The sequence below is a fragment of the Echiichthys vipera genome (genome assembly GCF_963691815.1).
Source record: "Echiichthys vipera genome assembly, chromosome: 5".
NCBI classification, from domain to species: Eukaryota; Metazoa; Chordata; class Actinopteri; order Perciformes; family Trachinidae; genus Echiichthys; species Echiichthys vipera.
In genome coordinates this window covers 17,578,643-17,602,793 of record NC_139830.1, presented here as the reverse complement: position 1 = coordinate 17,602,793, position 24,151 = coordinate 17,578,643, and the positions used below count along the sequence as shown (strand labels likewise).

The 24,151-nt window shown below is 41.4% G+C and overlaps 2 protein-coding genes across 2 annotated transcripts; both read left to right on the top strand.

Annotated features, from left to right (window-relative positions):
* Positions 1-1,366: 1,366 nt before the first annotated feature.
* Positions 1,367-16,134, top strand: rtn2a (reticulon 2a; the record flags this gene model as incomplete). The annotated part of the gene is made up of 10 exons (XM_083913511.1): positions 1,367-1,397; positions 2,311-2,364; positions 2,726-3,304; positions 4,541-4,747; positions 9,550-9,757; positions 10,665-10,803; positions 12,938-13,007; positions 13,111-13,157; positions 13,251-13,309; positions 14,017-16,134. The coding sequence occupies 10 exons, from the start codon at positions 1,367-1,369 to the stop codon at positions 14,090-14,092; spliced, it is 1,470 nt and encodes a 489-aa protein (XP_083769637.1). The 3' UTR covers positions 14,093-16,134.
* Positions 16,135-17,305: 1,171 nt separating this feature from the next.
* On the top strand, positions 17,306-23,848 carry rhoub (ras homolog family member Ub). Its single transcript, XM_083913885.1, has 3 exons — positions 17,306-17,721; positions 19,607-19,665; positions 21,744-23,848. Exons 1-3 carry the CDS (start codon positions 17,505-17,507, stop codon positions 22,197-22,199), a joined length of 732 nt encoding a protein of 243 aa, XP_083770011.1. The 5' UTR covers positions 17,306-17,504; the 3' UTR covers positions 22,200-23,848.
* The last annotated feature ends 303 nt before the right edge of the window (positions 23,849-24,151 follow it).

Here is a 24,151-nt window from a genome sequence, read left to right as displayed (position 1 = left end):
AGTTAGGTGTACAAGATATAAAAACATACATAAATTGAAAACAAGAGGTACCAAAAAGTGTCCTGTACGTTAATTATGCCGTGTCAGGGTCTGTTTAATAGCTGCATGTAACATGGCCTTATTCTAAAAACATGCTGATATGGATTCAGTTAGAAGAAAAAAAGACAAATATTTCCTAATTGGTGCTATATGTTAACACAGCCACTTGGACCCTACCCTGTCCATATGTGACTTGCTGATTCCATGCTGTCACTGCATGACAGTTATATGTCTTAATCTTATTAACTACTGTGTATTTGGAGCTCCTGGCCTTGTTTACATGGAGGAACACTTGAGGTTTAAAAGTGTTAAGGAATACTTTGTACTTATTCAGCATTAAGTAGGACTTTCATCACCTAACATTGGATCTCTGCTGGCAAACAAATACAGCAAGAAGATTAAAGGGAAAGATTAAATAAAATATTGTTTCTTTCACAAATAACATTTTATTGATAATGTAAGCTAGTCATTATCCATAAAGGTTACTAGGTTACTAGTTAATAGGTTACCAGCTTCACCTGCTGTAATGCTGTATACAGTTTAAATTAAACTGTATACACATCATAACAAATGTTTTCCATTAATAATCATGCAAACAGTTTGTAGCTGCATCTGTTACAGCTACACACTGCTGCCCCCTACTTTTCACTGCTGCACAGGCCTCAGTACCTATTGCAAAAATAAAAGCTTATACTGTCTGTACATTATTTATAGCTTTTATGATTAATTTAGCTGTTGTACACAGTTGTTCGCTGCCTCAGCACGGACTCACCGGAAATGCTAGTTTTCATCTGCAGTTGTGATTTATTTGTGACACTAATATTTCTTATATGTGAAATTGGAATATGATATGAACCTGATTGGGGCTTCACTCTGTCCTGCCATCTTCAAATGCATGCTTCTCTTTGTATGTTTTGTATATGCTCCGGTTATACATTATTATAGCACGACTGCCCCCACAAGATTCTGAGATGAAATCACATGACAAGGGAGAGAGACACAAATAAGCTATGAATGGGAGATGAGAGCTGGCTCAGACAGACACAGGGACACACTCTTGCTTCTTCCCTTTAGCTGTAGCATACATTTCTACAGCTGCAGTCATAACGATGCAAGAGGAGGAGATGAAAAGAGGAGGGAGGATGGTGGAGGCAGACAGGCAGGGCGGGGCTGATGAGTGACGGCAGCAGGAGGCAGGAGTGAGGAAGAAACAGGGAGGAGGAGGGGGAAGAGAGAAAGAGAGTATATCCACAGGACGTGAGGGCCGGCAACAGAGGAGGGAGGGGGGCTTCCAGACTGGATGGGTCCAGCGATGCCTTGATGGAGTATGGGCCAGGTTTTAGGATTCTCCCACTGCCGTGAGTCTGCTTTTGTTCTGCTGTTTCATCTGTGTTTCCATGTGGGAGGTCTGCATATGTTTACATCACATATTGTTATATAGTATATATAGGTGTATATTCCAGCTCAGCATCTTTTCTTGCTTACTGCTGTAAGCATCGTATGTGTTAGCTCAGCCTCCCCTTCCCTCCTTGCCTACTCTCCATTCCTCTCTCCTACCTTTAATAAACACATGGCTGAATGGATGGATGGGGGGCAGATTGATCCCTTTTCTGTTGTCATTGCTTTATATTGATTTGCAGATGTTTGTGTGGTTGTGTACGAGAAGGCTTTGCAGACAGGCACATGGAGACTGCAAGTTATTTTTTTCCCCTTAAAAGCTAATGTTGTGCTTTGAGATCTGTGTTTTATTTAACCCTTTTGTCACAGTATTCATCCTATATCCTCAACAGTGACATTCAAGTGGTCTATGATTATTTGCATGTGTTCATATATGTGTGGAAGAGAATATGCTGCACTCTTTGCTCCGCCTGGGTTGATTTACTAGCTAATGTCATGCTGACTATCTGATGAAGTGAAGGCCTTTATGTTGCTGCCAGTTTAGCTCTGCAAGGAAATGAGTCTGTGTTCACTGACCTACAGTATGAGGATTGTATGGTTGTCCGTGTCTTCTCCACTCACATAAAGCTGTTCACTGTTATAACTTTATAAAAAGGACTCAAAACAAGGAACTGCAGGTTTTGTTGGGACTTTTATGTTATTAACCATTTCACATTAGTACACCTCAGTTGATTGTTTTGAGAGGCATACTAGGAGGATGAATGTGAGATGGTGGAATGAATGGGATTGCGTCTTGTTAAAGCAGCAACAACTCATTTATATTTCTGACAGTCGCTACCGGATTTACATACAACTGTGTCTGTTTTCTTCCAGAGGAATATGGCTCTGTGGCGTCCACTCCAGATTCGACGCCTCCATGCACCGATGGTACGAAGCAGACACATGACACAAATTCTGTCTCACAATGCTTACAAAAATAGGAGATCCCCGCTTCCTGAAACCTTCTTGACATGAGAGGAGTACATCTGAACATATCACCTCTAAAACACTAGCGCGGGTAAACACAGAAGTGCATTTTTGGAAGAAGAGCCGTTTCTGCACTTTTCAAAGAGGGTTTCATTCACACCTTTTTCTCCCAGACATCAAATGACACCTGGCTGCTTTCATCTGACATCTATTTATTAAAAGCAAAGTCACACTGAACTTATACTCACACTTTTAGCACTGGTCTCTAGGATTTAATAAAGGGTTGGGGTGACCACATTTATTTATTTTTGTCTCCATTCAGGTGGAAACGAGGAGTCAGAGATGTGCGAGCTGCAAACAGCCAGGGAGTGGTCTGATGATGACGAGGGGGGGGATGAAGATCCAGATGATGATGAGGGACTGGCTTCGTCCCCATCCATCTGGGGTACGCCGCGACAGACCTCTGAGCTGACTTTCTCTTACATCGCCATCGCCGAGGCCGAAGCGGTGGGAGCCTCGCGACATCTACGTGACAGACGCAGGGGCAGCGCTCGGGGAAGTCGCACTCCTTTAATCCGCACGGACACCCTGGAAACACTGTTGGACTCCCCCGATGTAGACTGGGACCCTCAAGGCTTTCTCGGTCCAGAGGAAGCAGAGGACGCATCAGAAAGGAGAGAGCAGGAGAGGGTGGAGGCGGGCGAAACCGTGACAAGGGAGCAGTACAGACAAACTGAGACTATTACAAACCAGCCCTCTCCCCAAAATCTGGACTCAGAAACACAGGGGAAAGACGCAGGAATCCAAAGAGAGGAGACCCTAAGTAGTATAACCCAGATTGCCCAGTGTCCCTCCGTGTCCCCGTCTTCCCAGTATCCAAGCCCCTCACAGATACTTCAGGGTGAGAACAGCAGGAATGTGTGTTATTATTAATATTAGTAGTAGTAGTAGTAGTAAACTTTGTTTACTAAGTGATAACTTCTCAACAAAGAAGATCATAAAGGCTATTTTAATTTCAAGTAGACTGCAAAGTACAGTGGATGATTTACAGTTCTCCCTCAGACATCAACATAAACTCTATTTACAGTTAACAGGATAAAAAGCACCTCACACTGGACTGCCATTGGTCCTGGTTCTAGTAAAACATAGGGGTCATGTTAAATATCTAAGATAGGCTGCGTAGTTGCAGGATTGTTCTTCAGTTTGTATGTTAACGTATAGTTTAAATGGCTGCTCACAATGTTCAGGAGTGTCATCATTTAAACAGTCAACAGGTATCTGTTGGACTGGTAATTCCTCCTAATATCAAATCATGACATGCCATAAGCTGGTTATGGTGATCTTAGATGTCTTTTCTTGAGGCGGACTTACATGGTGAATGGCGGCCTCTATTCGGAAAAAGACCTAGGGCTATTTTGGGGTCTCTGTGAGAATGTGGTAAATATTTTAATCTCATATCATCACATATCATCATCATATTAGTCATCATATTATAGTGTCACACCAGGCTAAACAGACCAATCACATGTATCGTGTGATTTTTGGACATGTTTACATGTATAAACAGCCCACATCAATCTTCTTCATTCATTCATTCATTTTGATGTGAAATGATACGTTGCGTAAGGTCTCTCATCATTTTACATTTAGCTGTATGACAAATATAATGAAAGGAGCACAACCTGTTTATTATCAGTATTTTCAGAGTTGCAGAATTTATTTATGCAAATTATTTAAACCCAAAAGACACTTTCAATATGTGCCATATGCTGCCAAAAATACTGATATACGCCTCATCATACTGCTTATATCTTATGGTCAGTTTCTTGAATATGTTACTCCACAACAATATCTAGTTCGTTAAATTAAATTAAAAGGGTTACAACATCAAATAAGCGTTAATGTATCAGACTCTTACAACAGAGATTAGATTGCTACTAATAGGTTTTATTGTATTTCCCAGAATACTATTTCCTGAAGAGTTTGTGTAAGTTTTAAATATGGTAAAAGTGAGAAATGTCTTGAGCTGGCACTCTGTTGTTTTAAAAATAGTTAGTCTGTATTTTTGGCTCAAACTGAGCATGTACAGCAAGTCAGTGGTGATGTCATGATAGTGACATCATCTTTTGTTTCCCAGCAGCAGCCTCACCGACCCCTGAGCCGGAGTCTCCCGTCACCAGGGAAACCATTTCAGTCAAGCTGCTCACATCCGTGCGACCCAGAGGCCCGGCATCTTTGTCACCAGCTGCCATTGGTCGAAACTCTCAGGAACAGCTGGTCAGCGATCACTGGTTTTCAGCACTTAGCCTATCAGAGGACCCGGCAGTATGCACTCACATAGCAGGTACAAGAATCACATCTGTATCTTTCAATGTTGTCATACTTCTGATCACCGTCCTTCCGCCTGTCTCTGTCTTTGTCTTGTTGCTGAGCGAGATGCTCTCACTCAGCTTGTTAATCGATCATTTAAATAAGGAAAATATCAGATTTCGCTTACAGCATGGACCTTTGAGAGCAGGCAGACAAAGATAGGACCCCCCTTCCCCGGAAGTCCTGCCTGTTCATTGTGTCTCCATAGTAACCCTCTCCCGGGATTTCAGGAATAATTGGCTAATTGTGGGGAAAGCATTCATCGTGTACTTTTTGGACTTGCACAAGGCCACCAACGACGCGGAATGTATCACGGTTTGACACACACACAGAAAGAGAGACAGGTGTGTGTGCAGTTTCTTTACAGGCAGAGTTTGTTGACACGGTAGGAGTATTTAAGATACAGAGAAAGGGAGTAAGACAGAGTAAGAGAGAAAGTCCTGTCTTTAGCTTGATGGTATTTTAAGTGGACAGTCAGCCAGAGTGGAGCTCAGTCTTATTTTAGTGTGTGCGTGTGTGCGTGTGTGCGTGTGTGCGTGTGCGCGTGTGTGCGTGTGTGTGTGTGTGTGGTAAACCCACAGACCGTTGATGAATGTGTGGTCAAGCTGATGACAGAGTTTAGGGTGTCCTGAATAAATAGCAGGCATACATCTATTGGATCATCATGTCTTTTCTGGTTTTAGTACTTGTTTTAAAGGGCTGCATATCAAACCTCAATGCTTTTTTCAGCAGCAGAAATGTGTCTCTGGCACTTAGTAGCATCTTATCAAGGGAGGACTTTTGAAATGATACCAAACCCTACTCATTAGACTGCAATGAATTACTGTTTTACATTACACTACTTCCAAATGTCTTAATGTGTGAACAGATCACGTGAGTAAATCTTGTTCAAATATGCAGATCAAAAAGAACCATGAACTTTGTAATGTTTGTTATGTTTCCAGACTTCTGAATCCTTATCAGAGTCTCCAGCTCCTTTATGCAGCGATTCGAATATGAATTACACACTGAAACGAAATAGCGATGCTGTCTGATTATCAGACTTTATCTTGCAGAGCATGCACGCCTCCTCTTTGGAGTCTCTACGGTGAAACAAGCTGCATTTTCACCCTAATTACAATTCTTTAGCAGAAGAAGTGAACTCATCCTCAGAAAAAGGCCCCTCATCTATTTATTATCAGTGGTGGTGGCACAGAAAGGTTTGGCTTGGTGACATAACAGAAAATAAACCCTGCTTCTCCTGTTTCAGGTGTTAGATGGCACATGAACACGGACACAGCTTCGTATAACTTTATCCGAGTTCAAAGGAATACCCTAAAACCCTTCTACTTCAGAATGCACTTTTTGCATTAAAAAGGAAGAAGATCTAGTGATTTTGAGAGTACTGCAAGATTGTTGGGAATCATCTCTTTATGTGTGAAGGTGTTGGAGCCTTGATGAGAAGTGGGCGGTGCTGTGAACAAGATTATTTTGGTCTGTCAGGCCTTTGGACTGCTGAGCGAGCAGGGGGTGGCCAAAAACAGCTCAGAGGGGCGAGGGGAGCATAGCAGGACAAGAGAGAGGGACAGAGGGTGCGAGGGTCGACACCGCAGCGGCAACCAAAATGACCAGTAAAGGTGAGAACGTGTGCTTGAAATGAAAAGAGAACATGTAGACAATGTTTAGGTATTTGCTTACAGTTGCAAGCTGACGGTCAGCTACTGCAAAGACGTGTTTGATTTCAGAGAGAAGGCAAAAGTGTGAAGGGGTGGAAACCACTTCTAGTCTAGTCTAGGAGTGGACTGTTTAGCTTTTTGAGTTTGGTGTAGTGGCAAGAAGGCCGGACTACCAAAGGACAGAAGGTGGTAACTGAGCGTAATTCTCGTTCGTGTTTGATCATTTGACTCTCTGGAGACAGGAGCGTCCGTCAGCTAGAGGTGTGTTTGGCTTTTACCTAATGAGCTGCTCAATTGTAGCAGGGTAATCTCCATATTAGTAGCCTTTATTTAAATGGGCAACAGTCATTCCAATGAGTGTAAACTGGTCTGTTGTGGTGTGTTTTTGGCAGATAGATAGCTTTGCCAGCTGGGTTCTCTTACATTTTACTGTTTCCTGTTGAGGCTGAAGGGCTGGCACGAGCGGAGACATGTCACACTCTAGTACTATGAGATTCACTGGACACATGTGATCAAGCTGACATAACCTGGGTCAAATTAATACATGTTGATGTTAAAGAGAGATGATGTCAGGCTTTCTGGGTCTACATAAAGCATAAATGAGCCATGTGATTTATGCTCTTATTGGTTAATTGGTTAATCGGTTGATTGGATTATTAATTCCTTCATTGAAGCGCTCCCTCAGTGCTCATTTATATAAGAAGTAATTAAGTCATATAATTAGTACAGATTAATTGTGCAGCTTTGGATTGCATTATTGTGGTTCAGGGAATGACGTAACTGATTAGAGGTAATTACTGCTCACTGATTACAGACGCAGACGGACTCTGAAGATTTTTTCACAGTTTTCCTGCGGAGATTCATAATGAAAACCTACAGAATTAACAGGAAAGTTTTTTTTTCGCTTAATAATATTAATTTAAAATAGGAAAAAATTGTTTTAGTTTGAAATCTGCTGAGGTGTCACTTGAATTGTGCGGGCACAGATGTCGTGTGGACCTTCCAAAGTCATTAGCGTCTGCTGATACGATGACACGCATCATGAAGTACACGTCATGAAGTACACATGTAGTATATTAATGTTAGTGCAGGTTTAGTTGAGGTAAGGTATAAATGGCAGTAAAAACAAACAGGAAGTTTGAAGTCCCCCCTAAAGGCTCATTTATGCTCCCTTCACGTGCAAAACGATACGTTCATTTCAAATGATATAACCATCGCTGCCTACATACAAACATGCATCCTTTAAGTATGTGTAGATGTTAAGCAGTACATCCACTAGAGGACCGCTCCTAGTTAAAAGTTTCAAACCTGTCGACAATAAAGTATTTTTTATCGCCATCGCGATATCAACTTACGCAATAAACACATTGCAAAAGACAGCCCGGGATCATTCGGTTTTTAATGGTGTCTTTTGTGTTCAGTTCAGTGTTCAATACGTTCAATAAAATAATGTCGGAAATAAATTCCTTCCGTTTAAAAAAAAATATATTTTTTTTTACAAGCAATCAGTTGTATTTTAGCATTATACTGTAAGCGGCAAAAATACTGAACTGAGTACATTTAAACATCTGTTTTAACGTATAGTAAGTAATATATCATTAGTGCAATATTCAACAATGCTATTGCATATTTTCTTCACATCGTGCAGCCCTAGTGTTCGGTTAGATAGACTAGGCTAGCTGTTTCCCTGTTTTGCTGCTAAACGTACCGACTGCTCTCTCTGTAGCTTTACATTTATGAAACAAATGTGAGAGTGGTATCAATCTTCTCGTCTAATTCTCGGCAAGAAAGCAAATTAACATATTTCCTAATCTGTTGAATTAGTCCTTTAAAATAAAGAACTTGACAAGCATAAGTGCAGGATGTAGTTCTAGTACAGTGCCCATATTTTGGAAATACAGCAGTGTGTCCTTTGTTAAGCATAGACATTGTCCAAAGACCAGACGCTCTCGGTACTGCAGTGTTGGTTTCTTTCTATTGTTCTTATTGAATTAAACACTTTCACTGAGCAACCGTGTCCCAGAATGACAACAAAACAAAAAAACACATTGGACAGGTGTGTTCCAGGGGCAACATGGGTATTAATTGTGTGCAATGATGCTTATAAATAATAACCCACCTGCTGTCAGTGCACTCTATTCAAAGAGGCTTCCCTTTATTCTAATGCTGAGGCTTAGCTTTGTCACTGAATGACACAAAGAGCTACGCCTGTCCGCCAGTGTTGCATCACACAACATACAAATACATTATAACACAACACAGAAACACTTTTTGTAGCGGATCATGATCATTCATAAAGGTTCATATGGTCATGTTGTGTAAAGTTAGGCATTTAAAATCATGTATTCTACTGTACATACTGATGACTCTATGGACGCCTCAGTCTCCAAGGCAGCTGTTGCCAGGTGACACAGAGGGACACCAACAGGGTGTGGAAAAGTGGCGGACGGCCTGACGTCTGTCAGCAGGTGCCGTGAAAGGCTGCATTCAAACTATTCTTAACCGCTTGCTTCCCTCGTTCATCTGAGCGCTAAATTTAGCCCGAACCAGAGCCTGACGTGTCCTCGTAGCTGCTGTGTGTCTTCTCTAGTACTGGAGGCTGGAAATCCCTCTCTGCCTCATGATGCCCCCCCTTCTGACTTCCCCTTCCTATCCCTATGTCAGAACTAATGTATCTTCCTGCCATTCTTCCTCTATCTAGTTCCAACATAATCTCTAGTTTCCCTCGAAAATGAAAGACGTCTTGTTGGGGCCTATAGGCTGCTGCTTTGTTAAAACGAGGAAGTCTTGCAGCTAAAATCTCTGCTTGAATTTTACTCCTGATTTTTACAAACATGACTGAAGCATTTCAAATATAAATATATGTCAAATACCAACAGTATGTAAAAAATTCTCTGGATAGGTAAAACCTCTGAATCGCTGTAAAATCTCTGTAAAAATGTTTCTAAATGGCTCAAAAATGAAATGACTGAATATCAGTTCCTTATCCTCTCAACAGCCACCTATAAATAATTTATTGTTCATCTCCATTACTTTACCTACATCACTATCACCCACTCTATTTCTTTCCCCCTCCTGTCCTAACCTTTCTCATCTTCCCTCCACTCACCTTGTCTTTCAGTGATGGACGTGATCTACTGGAAGGACACGGAGCGAACAGGCATGATCCTAACGGGGTTAGTGGTCGGCCTGCTGGCCCTGTTCCAACTCAGCATCATCACCGTGGTCTCCACAGTCTCCCTGGCTGTCATGTGCTTCACCATCTCAGTACGCATCTACTACCAAGTCCTCCACATCCTCAGCTGGGGCGATGGAGTGCACCCCTTCAAGTGAGATGCTATGCTTTTATTTATTCTTTAAAAGGGCAGTGGACATTTCTCCATCATCCTTACTCTTTTTCTCTAGCTGTTCTTAAAAGAATAAGAGTGGCCGAGATACAGAAAGGGAAATGACTTGACATACAAAAGCAGATTAAACCCCATTCGGTCACAGTGCATAAATGTCTTCCAAAACAAGCGTCTGAGTTCATTTGGCCACAAGCTTTTCCACTCCACTCCTTTCTTCAATTAGCAGATTTCATGCATTTTTAAAATTCACCTATTATTTACTGTGCTTAATCCAATAATTTAATATTTAGTGGCTTTATTTATGGTTATTAACTGTAAGAGACTATATTAGCATGCGTATGTGAGCATGCGTTGAGAGATGTTGCACTTAAAGCAGTTTTCCATAACTGAGGGATTTTCTGTACTTGCATGGTTTTTGCGATTTTTGGGTGTAATCGTCATGGTTGACGACTTGTTGTAAGCCATGTTTGATAAAAGTATCATCTAAGTAAACGTAATATCGTGTTATGTTGATGTTCAGGCCATTAAATCACTGTAAAAAATATAAGGCTTGTAGTAATAAGCAACATGCTGTGTCAGTATTTGTGTGTTTGTATGCAAATATGTGTTTTAATGCAGTCTTTTTGTGTCGTTTTCTAAAGTAAATAGCCAATATAAAATGAATGTCTAAAGGGTTAGAGTTAGGGTTAGACTTTATACTACATCTAACTCTAACCCTTTAGACATTCACTTTTTATTGATCAGTGATACCCCTTTCCTGACTGCATAGACTAAATTGGTTATAAAAACCTGACGGTGACCTAGAAAATCAAAAAACTTCTACCTTTGACCTCTTGATGTCCGGCATATTCTACATCTTATGTCCTCTTCTTGTCACATTTTCTCTCAGGTCGTACTTGGACCTGGACATCAGTTTCAGTGGAGAGGAGGCAGACCTCTATATGCAGAAAGCCATCGTCATGGTTCTGTCTGCTGTTGACTCTCTCAAGCGGCTCTTTTTTGTCGGAAGCGTCTTCGAGTCCATCAAGGTGAGCAAATTAAGTTAATTTTACTTTGTGCGTGCGTGCGTGCGCGTGTGTGTGTGCGTGTGCGTGTGTGTGTGTGTGTGTGTGTGTGTGTGTGTGTGTGTGTGTGTGTGTGTGTGTGTGTGTGTGTGTGTGTGTGTGTGTGTGTGTGTGTGTGTGTGTGTGTGTGTGTGTGTGTGTGTGTGTGTGTGTGTGTGTGTGTGTGTGTGTGTGTGTGTGTGTGTGTGTGTGTGTGTGTGTGTGTGTGTGTGTGTGTGTGTGTGGCAGTCTCTTGGTTACTCTCTTAATGACCTGTCCTTAAACATTTGCTTCACCATTTCTGAAGCCTCTGCCCCTCATTAGCCCAGACATAAGTTCTGTCCCTGCATTCTTTCATTTTGCTCCGTCATCATCTGTCATCTTCCTCCCTCCATCACTTGAGACGACAGCATTGCCATGCCAACCGACTCTCTCATTATTCTAGCTCAGAGTTGACAACCCTGCTCCTAAATTAGGGCGCTATCACTGACGGCAACTGTCAGCCCCAATGACATATGTTTAGTAATTATGTGGAAAGCATTAAGTTTGAAAAAAACTTTCATATTGATTTTAATTTGTACCCACAGCATACAAAGGAGGTCATCGCTTTTCTCATCTATGCGTTTTATCCAGCATTGGTGTATATCTCTCATGCTGGCAGAGCATAGCATTATTTTAATGTTAATCAAATCTACATTTCATTGAATCTGTCAGTATGACTTCATAACCCAAAGTATGTTGCCAGTACGCTGTTAAATATTTTTAAACAGAAATGGTTGTAAATGGCTAAATGATGATTACAGTACTCATGATAATTAGTACTGATATATTCAGGCTATTTTCTTATATTGATTTTCATTGTTGCGTAATATTATAATAAAAGGGAACATAAAAATGTAGACTCATTGTACACGAACCTCATAGAAAGTATATACTGTAATAACACCATGTAAATACACAGCAGTCATCATATTAGCAACAGTTTCAACAAAAACTGTATTGCTTCACACTAATCCACATAAAAGGTCAGGACCAGTGTCAAATTGTATATATATATATATATATATATATATATATACACACATATATACATACATATATATATATACATACATATATATGTATATATATATATATATATACATATATATGTGTGTGTGTATATATATATGTATGTATATATATATATATATGTGTGTGTGTGTATATATATGTGTGTGTGTGTATATATATATGTGTATGTTTGTGTATAAATATATATGTATGTATATATATGTGTATAGATATGTATATATTTGTATACACACACACTTTTTAATAAGAAAAAGGTTGATAAAAGGTTGATAAAGAAATACATATATAAAATACATATATAACAGTTTTTCTATAAAAAATGGTGGTGTTAAAAGGTTTTCCCTTTTGATAATTATAAAAAATTGTTTTTCAGTTGACAGTACATTCGTAAAAATGTGAAATAAAAAAAGATTTTGCATAAATAGGACATCTTTCTAAACTAAATTGCATACATTTGACAAAATACCAACTGTGACAAATCAGGACAGGCGCTACTCATACAGCGTATATCAGTCAAACCCAACTGAAATGCCTGTACAAATTATTGCACATCAAATATCAGCAATCAGGTAAAATCATCCCTAATATGATTATGGCATCACAGTAATTGACAGCAGCAGTTTGTGACCAGAAAGACTTAACACATTTGCAGTAAATGGTGAGTCAGTGTGAGCTGACTGAGCCCCTTAAATCCCAGGACCTCCCAGTCTGAACCCTGACCTGGCCGGTATGTGACATGACACACAGGAGGAGGTACGCAGACGCCCGGGATAGTCTGGATTCTCTGTCCATCTGAGATAGGGGTGTCCCATATCAGGGCAACTCTGGATCCCATACACAGTACTGTGACGCTGTGAGATATAAGGGGAAACACAGAGACCCATATTTGGAGTCTCGTACTTGGAGCTCTTTCCTTTCTTTAAGGATAAAACGATGTCAGTATGCATCATTTTGCAGGGAATGATGCCATACTGCAGCAGGATGTGTTGCTCTCTGCAGACATGCACAAATCGTTGATGGGAGTTAAACTTTCTCTTGGTCTTAGTTCCTGGTTCTGATGTACCTGGTGACGTACCTGGGAGTCGTGTGCAATGGCCTTACTCTGCTCATCATCAGTAAGAAACCAAGCTCACAACTGGAAATACGGAATCTATTAAATACTGTCGTATGGCTGTCACACTAACTGCTCTACTTGTCTTCCCCCTCTCGTCTCTCCAGGTGTTATCGCTCTCTTTTCTCTGCCACTTTTCTACAGACAACGCCAGGTAATAACTCTATTAACTGGTTCTTTATACTGTCACTTTAACTGGTCCTAGGTTTTCAAATCCATCAATATGTATTTTTCTGTTATTTCACAGGAGCAGGTGGACAACTTCATTGCAAAAATCCAGGCCCGCATTGATAATATTAAGGACACGTGAGTGTGGCGCCATCTTCTGGCACAATGTTGCCATCAACCATAGTGTTTTACTACTGAGGCGGTTGGTGCTCAACTGATGTTCAGGGTTTGTCCAATATGTCAATGTGCTGCTTTAAGACTTAAAGTGTGTTTGTGCGTTTATCAGAGGGACATGCTTGATTAATGAGGACATTCTGTCAACAAAAAAAAAACATGGTTCAGAGGAACTGAGATTCTTTGTTGGGTTTATTTAATTTAAGATTCAAGATTCAAGAAGCTTTATTTATCCCGAGGGGAATTATTTTGCAACAGTTTCAATACAAAGGTGGGAAAGGATCAGAGTAACAATAAGCATAAAAACATAAATCAAATAAAATAAGCTAACATAAAATAAATCAAACACTTAACTAAGCGTGACAAAGTGCAAAAGACATTATGGTTGAGCGTAGGTATATACAATATACAACAATACGCAGCGGGCCGTTTAGCAGCATACTGAAATAAAATAAGTACAAACTAAATAAACTAAATAAGTGGTAAGGAGCGATAAGTGAAAACAGTGTTATAAATGTAGCAGCATTTCCTACAGAACTAAGTGACAGTATGGCACAGTGAGGTGAATCCACAGTGAAATGAATCCACATAATGACCACAGCAGGGGACAGACCCTTAATGTATTGACCTGCACACAAGTCCCAACTACTCTTGTATTTTCTCTTCCACAGCTTTCAAAGACTTGCCCACGGTGGCGGCCCTCCTCCTGACCCGACTCCAGGTGGCGCCAAACCCAAAAGCCAGTAAACACTGATGGACAAGAACTTAAAAGAAAAGCTCCCAGAGTCACAGGCTGTCACTCGGATGTCTTACCCCTCACAGTCTGTGCTCAGAGCTCCAGAGACTTGGGAAGGGAAGGGAAGGTTACTTAAAGGGACATTGATGAGGATCACGCATGGTACTGTATACTCTAACTGTATCTAAGTTATGGGGCTGGAGGTTGGGGTTTGGGGTTAGAATTTAAATTAAGGTGAAATCAAGGTATATGAATCTCTTGCTGCCGACGTCGGAAATGGAAATATTCAACGACACAGCTTGTCCAATGTGACCATCCTTTGAAATATTTACTGTTTTTAATATGTACAAATGACTCAAGAAGTGTCTTAGATGGTTGAGAGCTGTAATCCAAATGAGGTACTAAGACCACAACGAGAGCTACTCACCTGAGAAAATGGAAAAAAGGTGAAACACAAAAGTCATCATCATTCATGGCAGCATTAAACTGGCAATTAAAGATGCATGTATCAGCACATGTACTTTTTCTGAAAGCATATTCATTCTGTGTATGTGTGTGTGTGTGTGTGTGTGTGTGTGTGTGTGTGTGTGTGTGTGTGTGTGTGTGTGTGTGTGTGTGTGTGTGTGTGTGTGTGTGTGTGTGTGTGTGTGTGTGTGTGTGTGTGTGTGTGTGTGTGTGTGTGTGTGTGTGTGTGTGTGTGTGTGTGTGTGTGTGTGTGTGTGTGTGTGTGTGTGTGTGTGTGTGTGTGTGTGTGTGTGTGTGTGTGTGTGTGTGTGTGTGTGTGTGTGTGTGTGTGTGTCCTGACATACAGCTTGGTGAAATGAAAATGTTACCTACAAGCAATTAAAGTCACATTTCTTTTTTATTTTCCAAAACTTTCCGTTTCTCCTCACCCGCACAGAGATTCACTTTAATTTGCTTTTTTTTTTTTTTAAGTTATTATTATTTTCTTGGTCATGTTTTCTCATGTTACTTCATCGCTTACACTACTGGGAAGTTGTAACTTAATATTCAGAGAGATAGAGATGGATTCTTCTGTCTCAATAATCAAGATGTACCATAAATGGAAGGTGAAGCACTTGACAGGAAGTTCCCCACTGATGGATTGCAGAAGTACTCAAGGTGTCAGTGTTAATTTTAGGGTCGGATGGATGATACAAATAAGCGCAGAAAATTTCACATAGATTTTTGCTCTCTAAGCTCTTAATGTGATCTTGTCCAGATTTGTGAAGAAATGTGGGAGGGAGTGAAATACAGCAGGTGCCTTTCTAACTGCAGGTTATAGTGCATGATCTGATTCACAGTACTTACTGACAGCTTACGGTGACTTCTCCCATAAAAAAACACTTCTCACCACCTGACCATTGCCTTCCTGAGAATTGTGTTTTGTATGTGTACAATACTTGTTTGATGTGCACCATGATAAGGTGTCTTATACAGAATTGTAAGTAGATCCATTTTAGGAATAATAAAAATGATTCAGGACACTCTGCAGTTCCACATTTCCCTTTAGAAGTTGCTTTTAAAGCTCTTACCAAAACTTTGTCTGTTCTTATGCCTATACTTGCATAGTTTATTTGTTTGCTGCAGTGACAAGCCTTAGACATCATGTGCTGCTCTGTACAGTAGTTTCACACACACACACACACACACAATGGCCTCCTGTAGCCGTTTTCGATACTAATACAAATGAAGTTGTTTGCCTTGGATTTCTTCATCAAGAGAATGGAGATAACAGTGCAATTAAAGGCTCTTGTTTTTCATCTATCCATATAGCCTGGCATATACAAAAAGGTTGATTCACTGAGCTCTGTCTTGTCAAACTATATTTAAACAAAACCGACGCTAATTTAGTCAAACGCACCACTTGTTTTCGTAGAACTGTCTCACTAAGTGTAGTCTTTTATTTTCTGTGTGGCTGAAAGATAAACGGGCAAGTAACTTACCGGTAATTTAATTAGAGCTTAATTCATTTAAAATCAGTCAGAATCGCCCGTTAAATGCATTATAGTACAGATTCTTTTGTATTATTGAAAATAACTAAAGTTTTGATCTTGGAAAAATAAACACTGAAGAGATTAAAACAAAAAAACAAGTGTATAGTGTGACTTTTTCAGATCCATTGATATATTTACAATATGTTAGAGACTGGACAGAAATAACACAAATAAAGGCCTTAAATGGATGACCGTTATTATTGAATTCCAAACATTAAAGGGTAAAGAGGGGTTTACATAATCTGGTTTAGCTGAAATCAGGCATCATGTTTTTACAAACTTGGTCGATTTGACTTGGGCCCCAGAGACGAGTGATCATATAGTATAAAAAGGTTCAGATACATTTTTTGTCAGACCAGACACTACTCATGAGCTGTAGGGATATTATACTATTGTTGCAGGTAATTTAAGTTTCTATGCTATACATCATTTTTATATTGTGGGAACGTCTGATATACAGTTAAAATGTTACATGTGAAGCTTGTGAAACTGGCTTTTGAACCCCTTAAACATCTTCCTCCTCAGCTTCTCTTTGCTCTCACACCCAACCACAAGGAGGCGACACAAGTCAAGACATTATACTTTCCGAGTGTCCAGTGTGTCTGACCGTTTGGGACTGGGAAAGTGGATCACTTCAGCCACTGGACAGTTTAGAAAACTTACCCAATCAGAGGAAGAGTTACCTTTTGAATTTGTCCATGTCTTCTACAAACATGCCCTGATGGAGCTATGCTTTGCTCTTGTGCTCTTATGCATTCTCCTGTAGCTACAGTTTGTTCCTTCTGGGCTCCTGGCAACAAATTGAAGTAGGTCAGGTGATCTGAGTTGGTTTGAAATTTCAATACTTTATGTGTCACGTTCAAAATGGACATCGAGATTGACCTCTTGTCCCTGCTGAGGACAAGTCTGGACTTGCCCTCACGGGTTCAAACTCAATGAGCCATGGCAGCTTCCCAGGTAGTAGGCCAAAAGTATAAATACACTTATTAAAAGTAATACAGTTGACATCACTAAACATTAAACACACTAAGTGTATTCTATCATTTCCCCAAAGAACCCCGCTTTTTCTAAGATTTTTTGTTTTTTATTCAAAGAAATCGTTCTTAACTTCAACCTGTCTGATCAGCCCTCCGCTGCAGGGAGGTGTAGTGGGTGGGGTTAGTCAAATATATCTGAAGATATAATGCTTTAGACCCGCCCTCGCATTGTAAACTGCACAGTGCCCAGGCTGTAGTGGTGATGCTGATCGGCCACAGTGGGTTTGGCAGCGCGCAGGACAGGAGGAGAGGTTTTACGCACCAGTCCCCCGCTCCAGATTCTAAGCGATCGGCAAACTCGTGTTAAAGAAGGAATCTCTGTTCTCATGGTGGGCCCTTCGTCTGCCCTCCGAGGAGAGTGCAGGGGAATTGCCGTCTGATAAAAAAAAATGTCACCTCCAGTCACCATGGATTACGGACGGACCATGGCCCCTCCGGTACCCCCGCACAATCCCACGCAAACCCGGCCGGGGCAGGGGCAGGAGCGGGTGCTGAAGTGCGTCCTGCTCGGCGACGGAGCGGTGGGAAAAACCAGTCTGGTGGTCAGCTACACAACGAATGGCTACCCAACCAAATACGTGCCTACGGCGTTTGATGACTTCTCAGGTAAAATCAATCAATCTGTTTCAGTTTTTTTTTTTGTTTTTTTTTCTCTACAATTTGCTGGATTGATAAAGCTTCCAAAAGAGGAAATTCGCCTCTCGTTTCTGTCTGGATTAGAGGTTAGCGCTCACCGACTTGAATGAATCTTTAGAAGTAAATTGAGTTAGTTTCCACCTGCCCGACTATCTCAATCATTTTCATTCAAGACTTTTTTCAGCTTCACGTGTTTTGAGAGCTTCCGTCCGTTCTGCCATCTCCCCCTATTATTCCATTGTTATGATAGATGTGTCATCTGATGTTATCTGCCGTCAGTGTTTATGCATATGAGTTCTTTTCCCTGTTGTAGCCAGGTTCTTTCCAAAACTGTCTCAGCAAGCTTTGTTTACTGCAAAATAAGAGAGAACAGAATCCTTCAATGGGGGAAACTTTCTTTAAGCTGATGAAAAATACACCTGTGACCCGTTAATCACCTTCATGATCACATCTTTAGACAATGCCTCCTGAGCTTTTCTTCAGAAAATGTCTCATTGTCACTGCTGCATACAAACATACAAGAAGATAAACTGTCAGATATAATTAAAGAAAAAAAGCAGCACACACAGATATGCTTATTTAGAAGTGGGAATGAATACTACACTAAAACTAATACATTGTATCCGGTAAACTGACATGTAAACAGTCATTCATCATGGATCCTTTTCTGACATTTCACACACATCCCATTAAACACTCACTGAGGACACACACCACCCTCAGATGAGCGCTGAACCCTCCCCATACTGAACAGAGCGTCTCTGGTTCAGGGCTTTTTGGATTGCACAACTCTGCCTATTGTTGTCAGCCTTGACCCCCGTGAGCCCTGTCCTCTATACTGGAATGGGCACATCTGTTGCAGTGGCTCAGAGGCAGAGATTGTCTTTCGCCTCAGCCTGACAGAGAGTGATTGTGCAGTTGGGGCCCTTAGTGGTGATGTCATTTCTATGTGCCCTAGGAACCAGAGCGTCCTCTTGAAAGCTGACTTCTGAGCAGTTACGCAATGCCACAGGTGGCAGAGACGCAGAGGAGCGGGGAGGCTGGGAGAGGGGACTATACGAGGGAGTTTTGGTGCAGAAAATCAAAGGAGTATCATATGTCAGGGATTAAGAAATTATTACACAATGGCAGCTCCCTCTCACTTCCCTTTCTTTTTCTCCCCCTGCTCTTTCTCCTTGCTTTTGTAGCGCCTACGACGCCTGTCCTACTACAACATGAATAGCTCCGGCAAACTCTTTTGATCAGGTGGTATGGCCGACCACACACTCAAGGCGTATTGTAAATGTTTCCATGTGCCTGCTGCTATGCATTGTGCTCGCTCTTCTGAAAAGAATAAATAGCCCTATAATGAAACTTTAAGATGACTCATTCCACTTTTCCAATCTGGAAATGAGGCCTCTTGGAAGAGAGTCGCTGAACAAACCCTCCCCTATTAGACAACCTTGGACTGGCCTTTGTCAAAACACAACAGAGAACAAAGCTCACAGAGTGGTCCGAGCATCAGTAAAGTGTTACGGTCTCAACAGTAACTGGCAGAGTGGGTGGGCGAGACAGAGCAGGCTGTTTGTGAGCGGGAAGAGCTGAGCAGGGGGTCTTTGTGTTTTCAACTGGCAGGCTTTTGTTTATTCCAGAGAATATTCTGGTGGGTAGTTATGTGTGTGTGTGTGTGTCTGTGTGTGTGTGTGTGTGTGTGCGTGCGTGTGCGTGTGCGTGTGCGTGTGCGTGTGCGTGTGCGTGTGTGTGTGTGTGTGTGTGTGTGTGTGTGTGTGTCAGGTGGGGGGCTTTATAGCCTACACAGACTTAAAAGTCATGTTGACAGCTGTGACTCATTTTCTGTCTGTTTCTGTGTCCACAGCTGTGGTTCAGGTGGATGGAAACCCAGTGAGACTACAGTTGTGTGACACCGCAGGACAGGTGAGGTTTCTTCACACAAACACACAACACATTACATATTCGGCACCCTGTCCGGATCACAATGTTTGCTACTGTACATCTCTGAACTTTTGCTTCACATGAATGCACACTTTAACCATGCTAGTGTGGTGGTGGCTATGTGAATGGTAATGTCAGTTGGTTAGTCCACCACTTTCAGTCCAGACTAAACTACCTCAACAACTATTGAATTGATTCCCATGAAAGTTTGCACAGACATTAATGGCCCCTTGAGGATGAAGCCTGGAGACCTTGGTCATCCCCTGACTTTTCAGCTATGTCACCACAATAAAAAGGAAATTTGGTACAAGTAATAACCAATTTAACATCTTGAGTACAGCCTCACAGAGCTGCTAACACGGTTGTTTGTTGTGAATCTTTTAAACATTCACCCGTGTATAGCTACCTCCATGTGAGAAGATGTGTTGCTTTCCTTGTTTTTATATCATCATCATAAATCAAAACCTTGAGTTTTAGCACTTTTCAACGGTCATTTTCAGTATTTTGGGACATTTGATAGATTAAATAAAAAATGACTAATTAAAAAAAAAAAAAATCAAATAGTTTGATTAGTTGTCGCCATACTATTTTTTCCACCAGCCATGTTTCCTTTACTTCACATAGGCTTGCTAGCTCTTGATTGCTACTTCAGGTCACTCATCTTCATAGAAATGGCAAAATTCCTGGATTCTGCTGTCAATCTTTATTTGGAAAAGAAATAACACGGCTCCATTAGAATACTTATCTTATGGTGGTCTAGTGACTAGATTGGTTAGATTGGAGGTGATGATGCAAAAACAACAGAAAATATGTCTCTGTCTCTCTGCTGTTAAGGACACGGTGATACATGGGAAATTGCCAGGCACACATTATTGACTCATTATTATGTTGGTACTTAAGAGCAATTTTGGAAGGAACGAGTTGTGAAAGAGTGTTTTTATTTCCCTGGAGCATGGGTGGTTGTTTCATAATCCAACTCCAAAGAACCCTGCCCTGGGAGCAGCATATTTGACATTCACAAATACTGCGAGGGCACTGCCAGTTCTTCACACAATCAAAGACAACTTGGCTGTAAAGTGGAACGAGGCCTTTCAACAACCCCTAATGCATGTCTCACAGCATGTTGCAAGCTGCATAACGTTAAAACGGCATACGTGTATGCACACAGACGCGCACACGCAGACAGGCTTGGGCAAATACGGGCAGATAAAAGTCGGCAAACATTTACTGTACTTGTGCAATTTCATAAGAGGGGGAGCTTGTGCCAGAAACAGGTTGGGTTGTGCGGAGGGAGAGAGGGGGAGAGAGGGAGAGGGAGAGAGAGGGAGAGAGAGGGAGAGGGAGAGAGAGAAAATAAAGATAACAGCTGCCGCCAAAGCTGATAAACAAAGTTGCTCTTTACTCCGAGATGTTGATGTCAGTATGTTCTGCAGATGGACCGACGTCATCAGATCATGAAAGCACAGCCAAAGATTGTGTCTCACCAGTTGATAAAGTGTCCACTGCAGTTGTTGAGCTTCCCATGTAAGCTGTTTAAATTACTGATTGTTTGCACGGATTCGGTTGTGTTTTTAAAACCAGGAGGAGCCGGCACAGGGCATTGTTTAGGTGAAGGGGATTAGTAGATGTGTGCTGGAAAGGAGAGGGTTGAGGGAAAGAAGGAGAGGTTTGTGTCAAGTTTCTGCCGACCTTAATCTGTGTACTCAAGGGTGTGGGAGGCCCTTGTTAGTCAAAGCTGTGTGGCTCCAAAGTGTTAATTTAAGAGATTTACTGTATGAATGATATAAATGAGCAGACAGGGCTTGTGTATACTGTGTATTAGCCTAATATAAACACTATTTAGACAGTTTTTTGTTAATTGAATGGTTATTGGCACAATTCTCTTTCCTGTGAAGTTACAGTATGTGAGTGTTGACCAGTGAAAGTGCATTAGTGTATGGTCTGTATGGGAAGTGAAGGGAAATAAATCATCACTAAGTGAAGGTTTAGAGCTAAATGTTTAATATCTATCAATCACGGACATCGCCACATTGCTAACTATCAGTTTCTGTCTCCATCAGGATGAGTTTGACAAACTCCGCCACTTCTGCTACAGCCGGACTGACGCCTTGCTGCTCTGCTTCAGCGTGGTCAGCCCGGCGTCTTTTCAAAATGTCTGGGAAAAGTGGGTCCCCGAAATCCGCCGCCGCTGCCCCCTCACGCCCGTCCTCCTTGTGGGCACACAGTGCGACCTGCGGCAGGACGTGAAAGTGCTGATCGAGCTGGCGAGGAGGAGGGAGAGGCCGGTGCTGGAGGAAGATGCCAGGGCGCTGTCGGAAAAAATCGGGGCAGTGACGTATGTCGAGTGCTCGGCGCTGACACAAAAGAATCTGAAGGAGGTGTTTGATGCGGCCATCGCTGTCGGGCTGAGGCAGTCTGACAGGAGAGTGAGGCGGGAAAGGAAGGTCCGCAGCACAGCCGATAAGATGAAGATGCTCTCCAAGTCCTGGTGGAAGAAGTACGTGTGCGTCCAGTAGGGAGGGAGGAGACAATTTCTCTTTGACTGATGATACAACTGGAACTGCTGACTTGTTGGCGGGGGACCCCCCCACCCCCCAGATGTGGTGGCCAGAATGACTTTAATTCAGTGGCACAATAGCTCAACAGAGGAGGAGTGTTGCAGAAAACACCTTTGTTGATGCCTAAAAGAACAGAGAACATGAGGCTGTAACCACTGTCTGTTCCTCAGAGCCAGTCTGAACTGTTAAATATGACTGTGACCCGTATTCAACCAAAAATAATGGAGCTAATAAAGTTTTACGACACATGGACTGCATGTCGTGCAGGACGTGTCCAAAGGAATCCTGAGCTGAGGTGTTCAGGGGCTGATGTTATGTACTATAAGTATAGCCTACTCCTCCTATGTATCTGATTTGATGCCCTGCTTTAACAAAGTATATTATATTACGTGCTTTACACTGTAATTCAACCCCCAACACTTCTGATGTTTATCTTACTGAACTAAGAACATGATGTTGATGTAAACTAGCTTTAATCCCCAATCAAAGATGCAATAATTCTATTGTTGAGAGCCAAAGACAGTCGTGCACCTTGTTTCCTAATACAGAAGCAACTCCAGTGACAACTTCTTAAGAGTCAGATGTGTAACCGATTACATTTATTTAAACTCATTCTCATTTGGATTACAATCAAATGTAAATGAGTATTAAATATATGAGATCTTGGGGAGTTTTGTAGTCCGGTCATCCAGTACTGTATAAAATGCAAGCGTGTGTAGGGATTTCTCTACACCTGCTTGCGTCTGTGTCACATTTTGAAGCGTTGCTACAGCTGTCACACTATCAGTCGACCACAAAGTTAGAGCTCCTCATCGATGCGCGCCTACTACATCTGATTGAGCCACCAAGCTTTAACAGAGTCAATCAAATGCTTGTCGTGGTTGATTACCTAACCTATACAGGATAACACATGCCTCCTGCTCAGCTACACCTGAAGCATTAAAGAAAAGTTAGTTTTCAAAACTTTACTGTTACAAGGTTTCAGCAATAAGTTGGGCGGTGCCACTGTACATTGCACTTATCACGCACAGTCCAAACACATCACTGAAGTCTCGCCATGCAATGGCCTTTGGAGCAGTGGTGTGGATTAGATATAGAGCAGGTAACGCATCTGCGGTGCTTGAGTGGTTTACTCACAAGTGGCTGATCTGCATGTTCCCTGCACTACCCACCGGTTTGGATGATCACAGGGTCTTTTCTTTGTCATTGCACTCAGCCATAACAGATAATTATCCGTCTTTCTCGGTCAGCATGTTGGAGCGCTCTCCTCTTTTGAAATTATACAGTAAATGAGGTGAAATCACCAAAGAGACTGATTCTATGTTTGCTTCTTATTTTTCAGAAGCCTGTCATTCAGCTCTGTCTATTTATCTGTTCCTTCTGGGCCAATAACTGATCAGATATATGAAATATTGTGTGTCATTATGTATGTTACATAGTAATCATTTATGATGTTTGTAATGTCATCAGGTTTAAATCTGTATCTGAATATATACGTTACTCAGTCACTGGCTGTTCTCTCCAATTATAAAATGGTACTTAACAGTGTGAGTGTGTCAGTTGGTGCCTGGATCTTTGGGGCCTGAGAGCAGTTTGTTGAGCTGTATGAGTGGAACAAAATAAAATGTGAAATATTTAATCTGTTTTCATTGTTGACTCCTCCATCAATATATGTCATCTCGACCGTCTCACTGAAGAGAAACTTATGTGATGATGTGTGTTACACACTTCTGAGATCAAAGGTTATTACAGTATGAATAGGTGTATAGACAGATTTTAGACATTTGCTGTACAGAAAATTGCCAAAAATGATGGACCTGGTCTAAATTCAGATGTTTCCAACCAAAATGGGTACAAGGTACAAGTCTAAATTGGAAAAACACATTGTGAATTAAAATACAATATTATGA

What these genes read in the sequence shown, in the direction of transcription:
- rhoub (XM_083913885.1), top strand. Translation starts at nt 17,505, where the DNA reads ATGTCACCTCCAGTCACCATGGATTACGGACGGACCATGGCCCCTCCG. An exon ending in GGCGTTTGATGACTTCTCAG is followed by an intron (nt 17,722 to 19,606) that starts GTAAAATCAATC and finishes CTGTGTCCACAG; the next exon opens with CTGTGGTTCAGGTGGATGGA. An exon ending in TGTGTGACACCGCAGGACAG is followed by an intron (nt 19,666 to 21,743) that starts GTGAGGTTTCTT and finishes TGTCTCCATCAG; the next exon opens with GATGAGTTTGACAAACTCCG.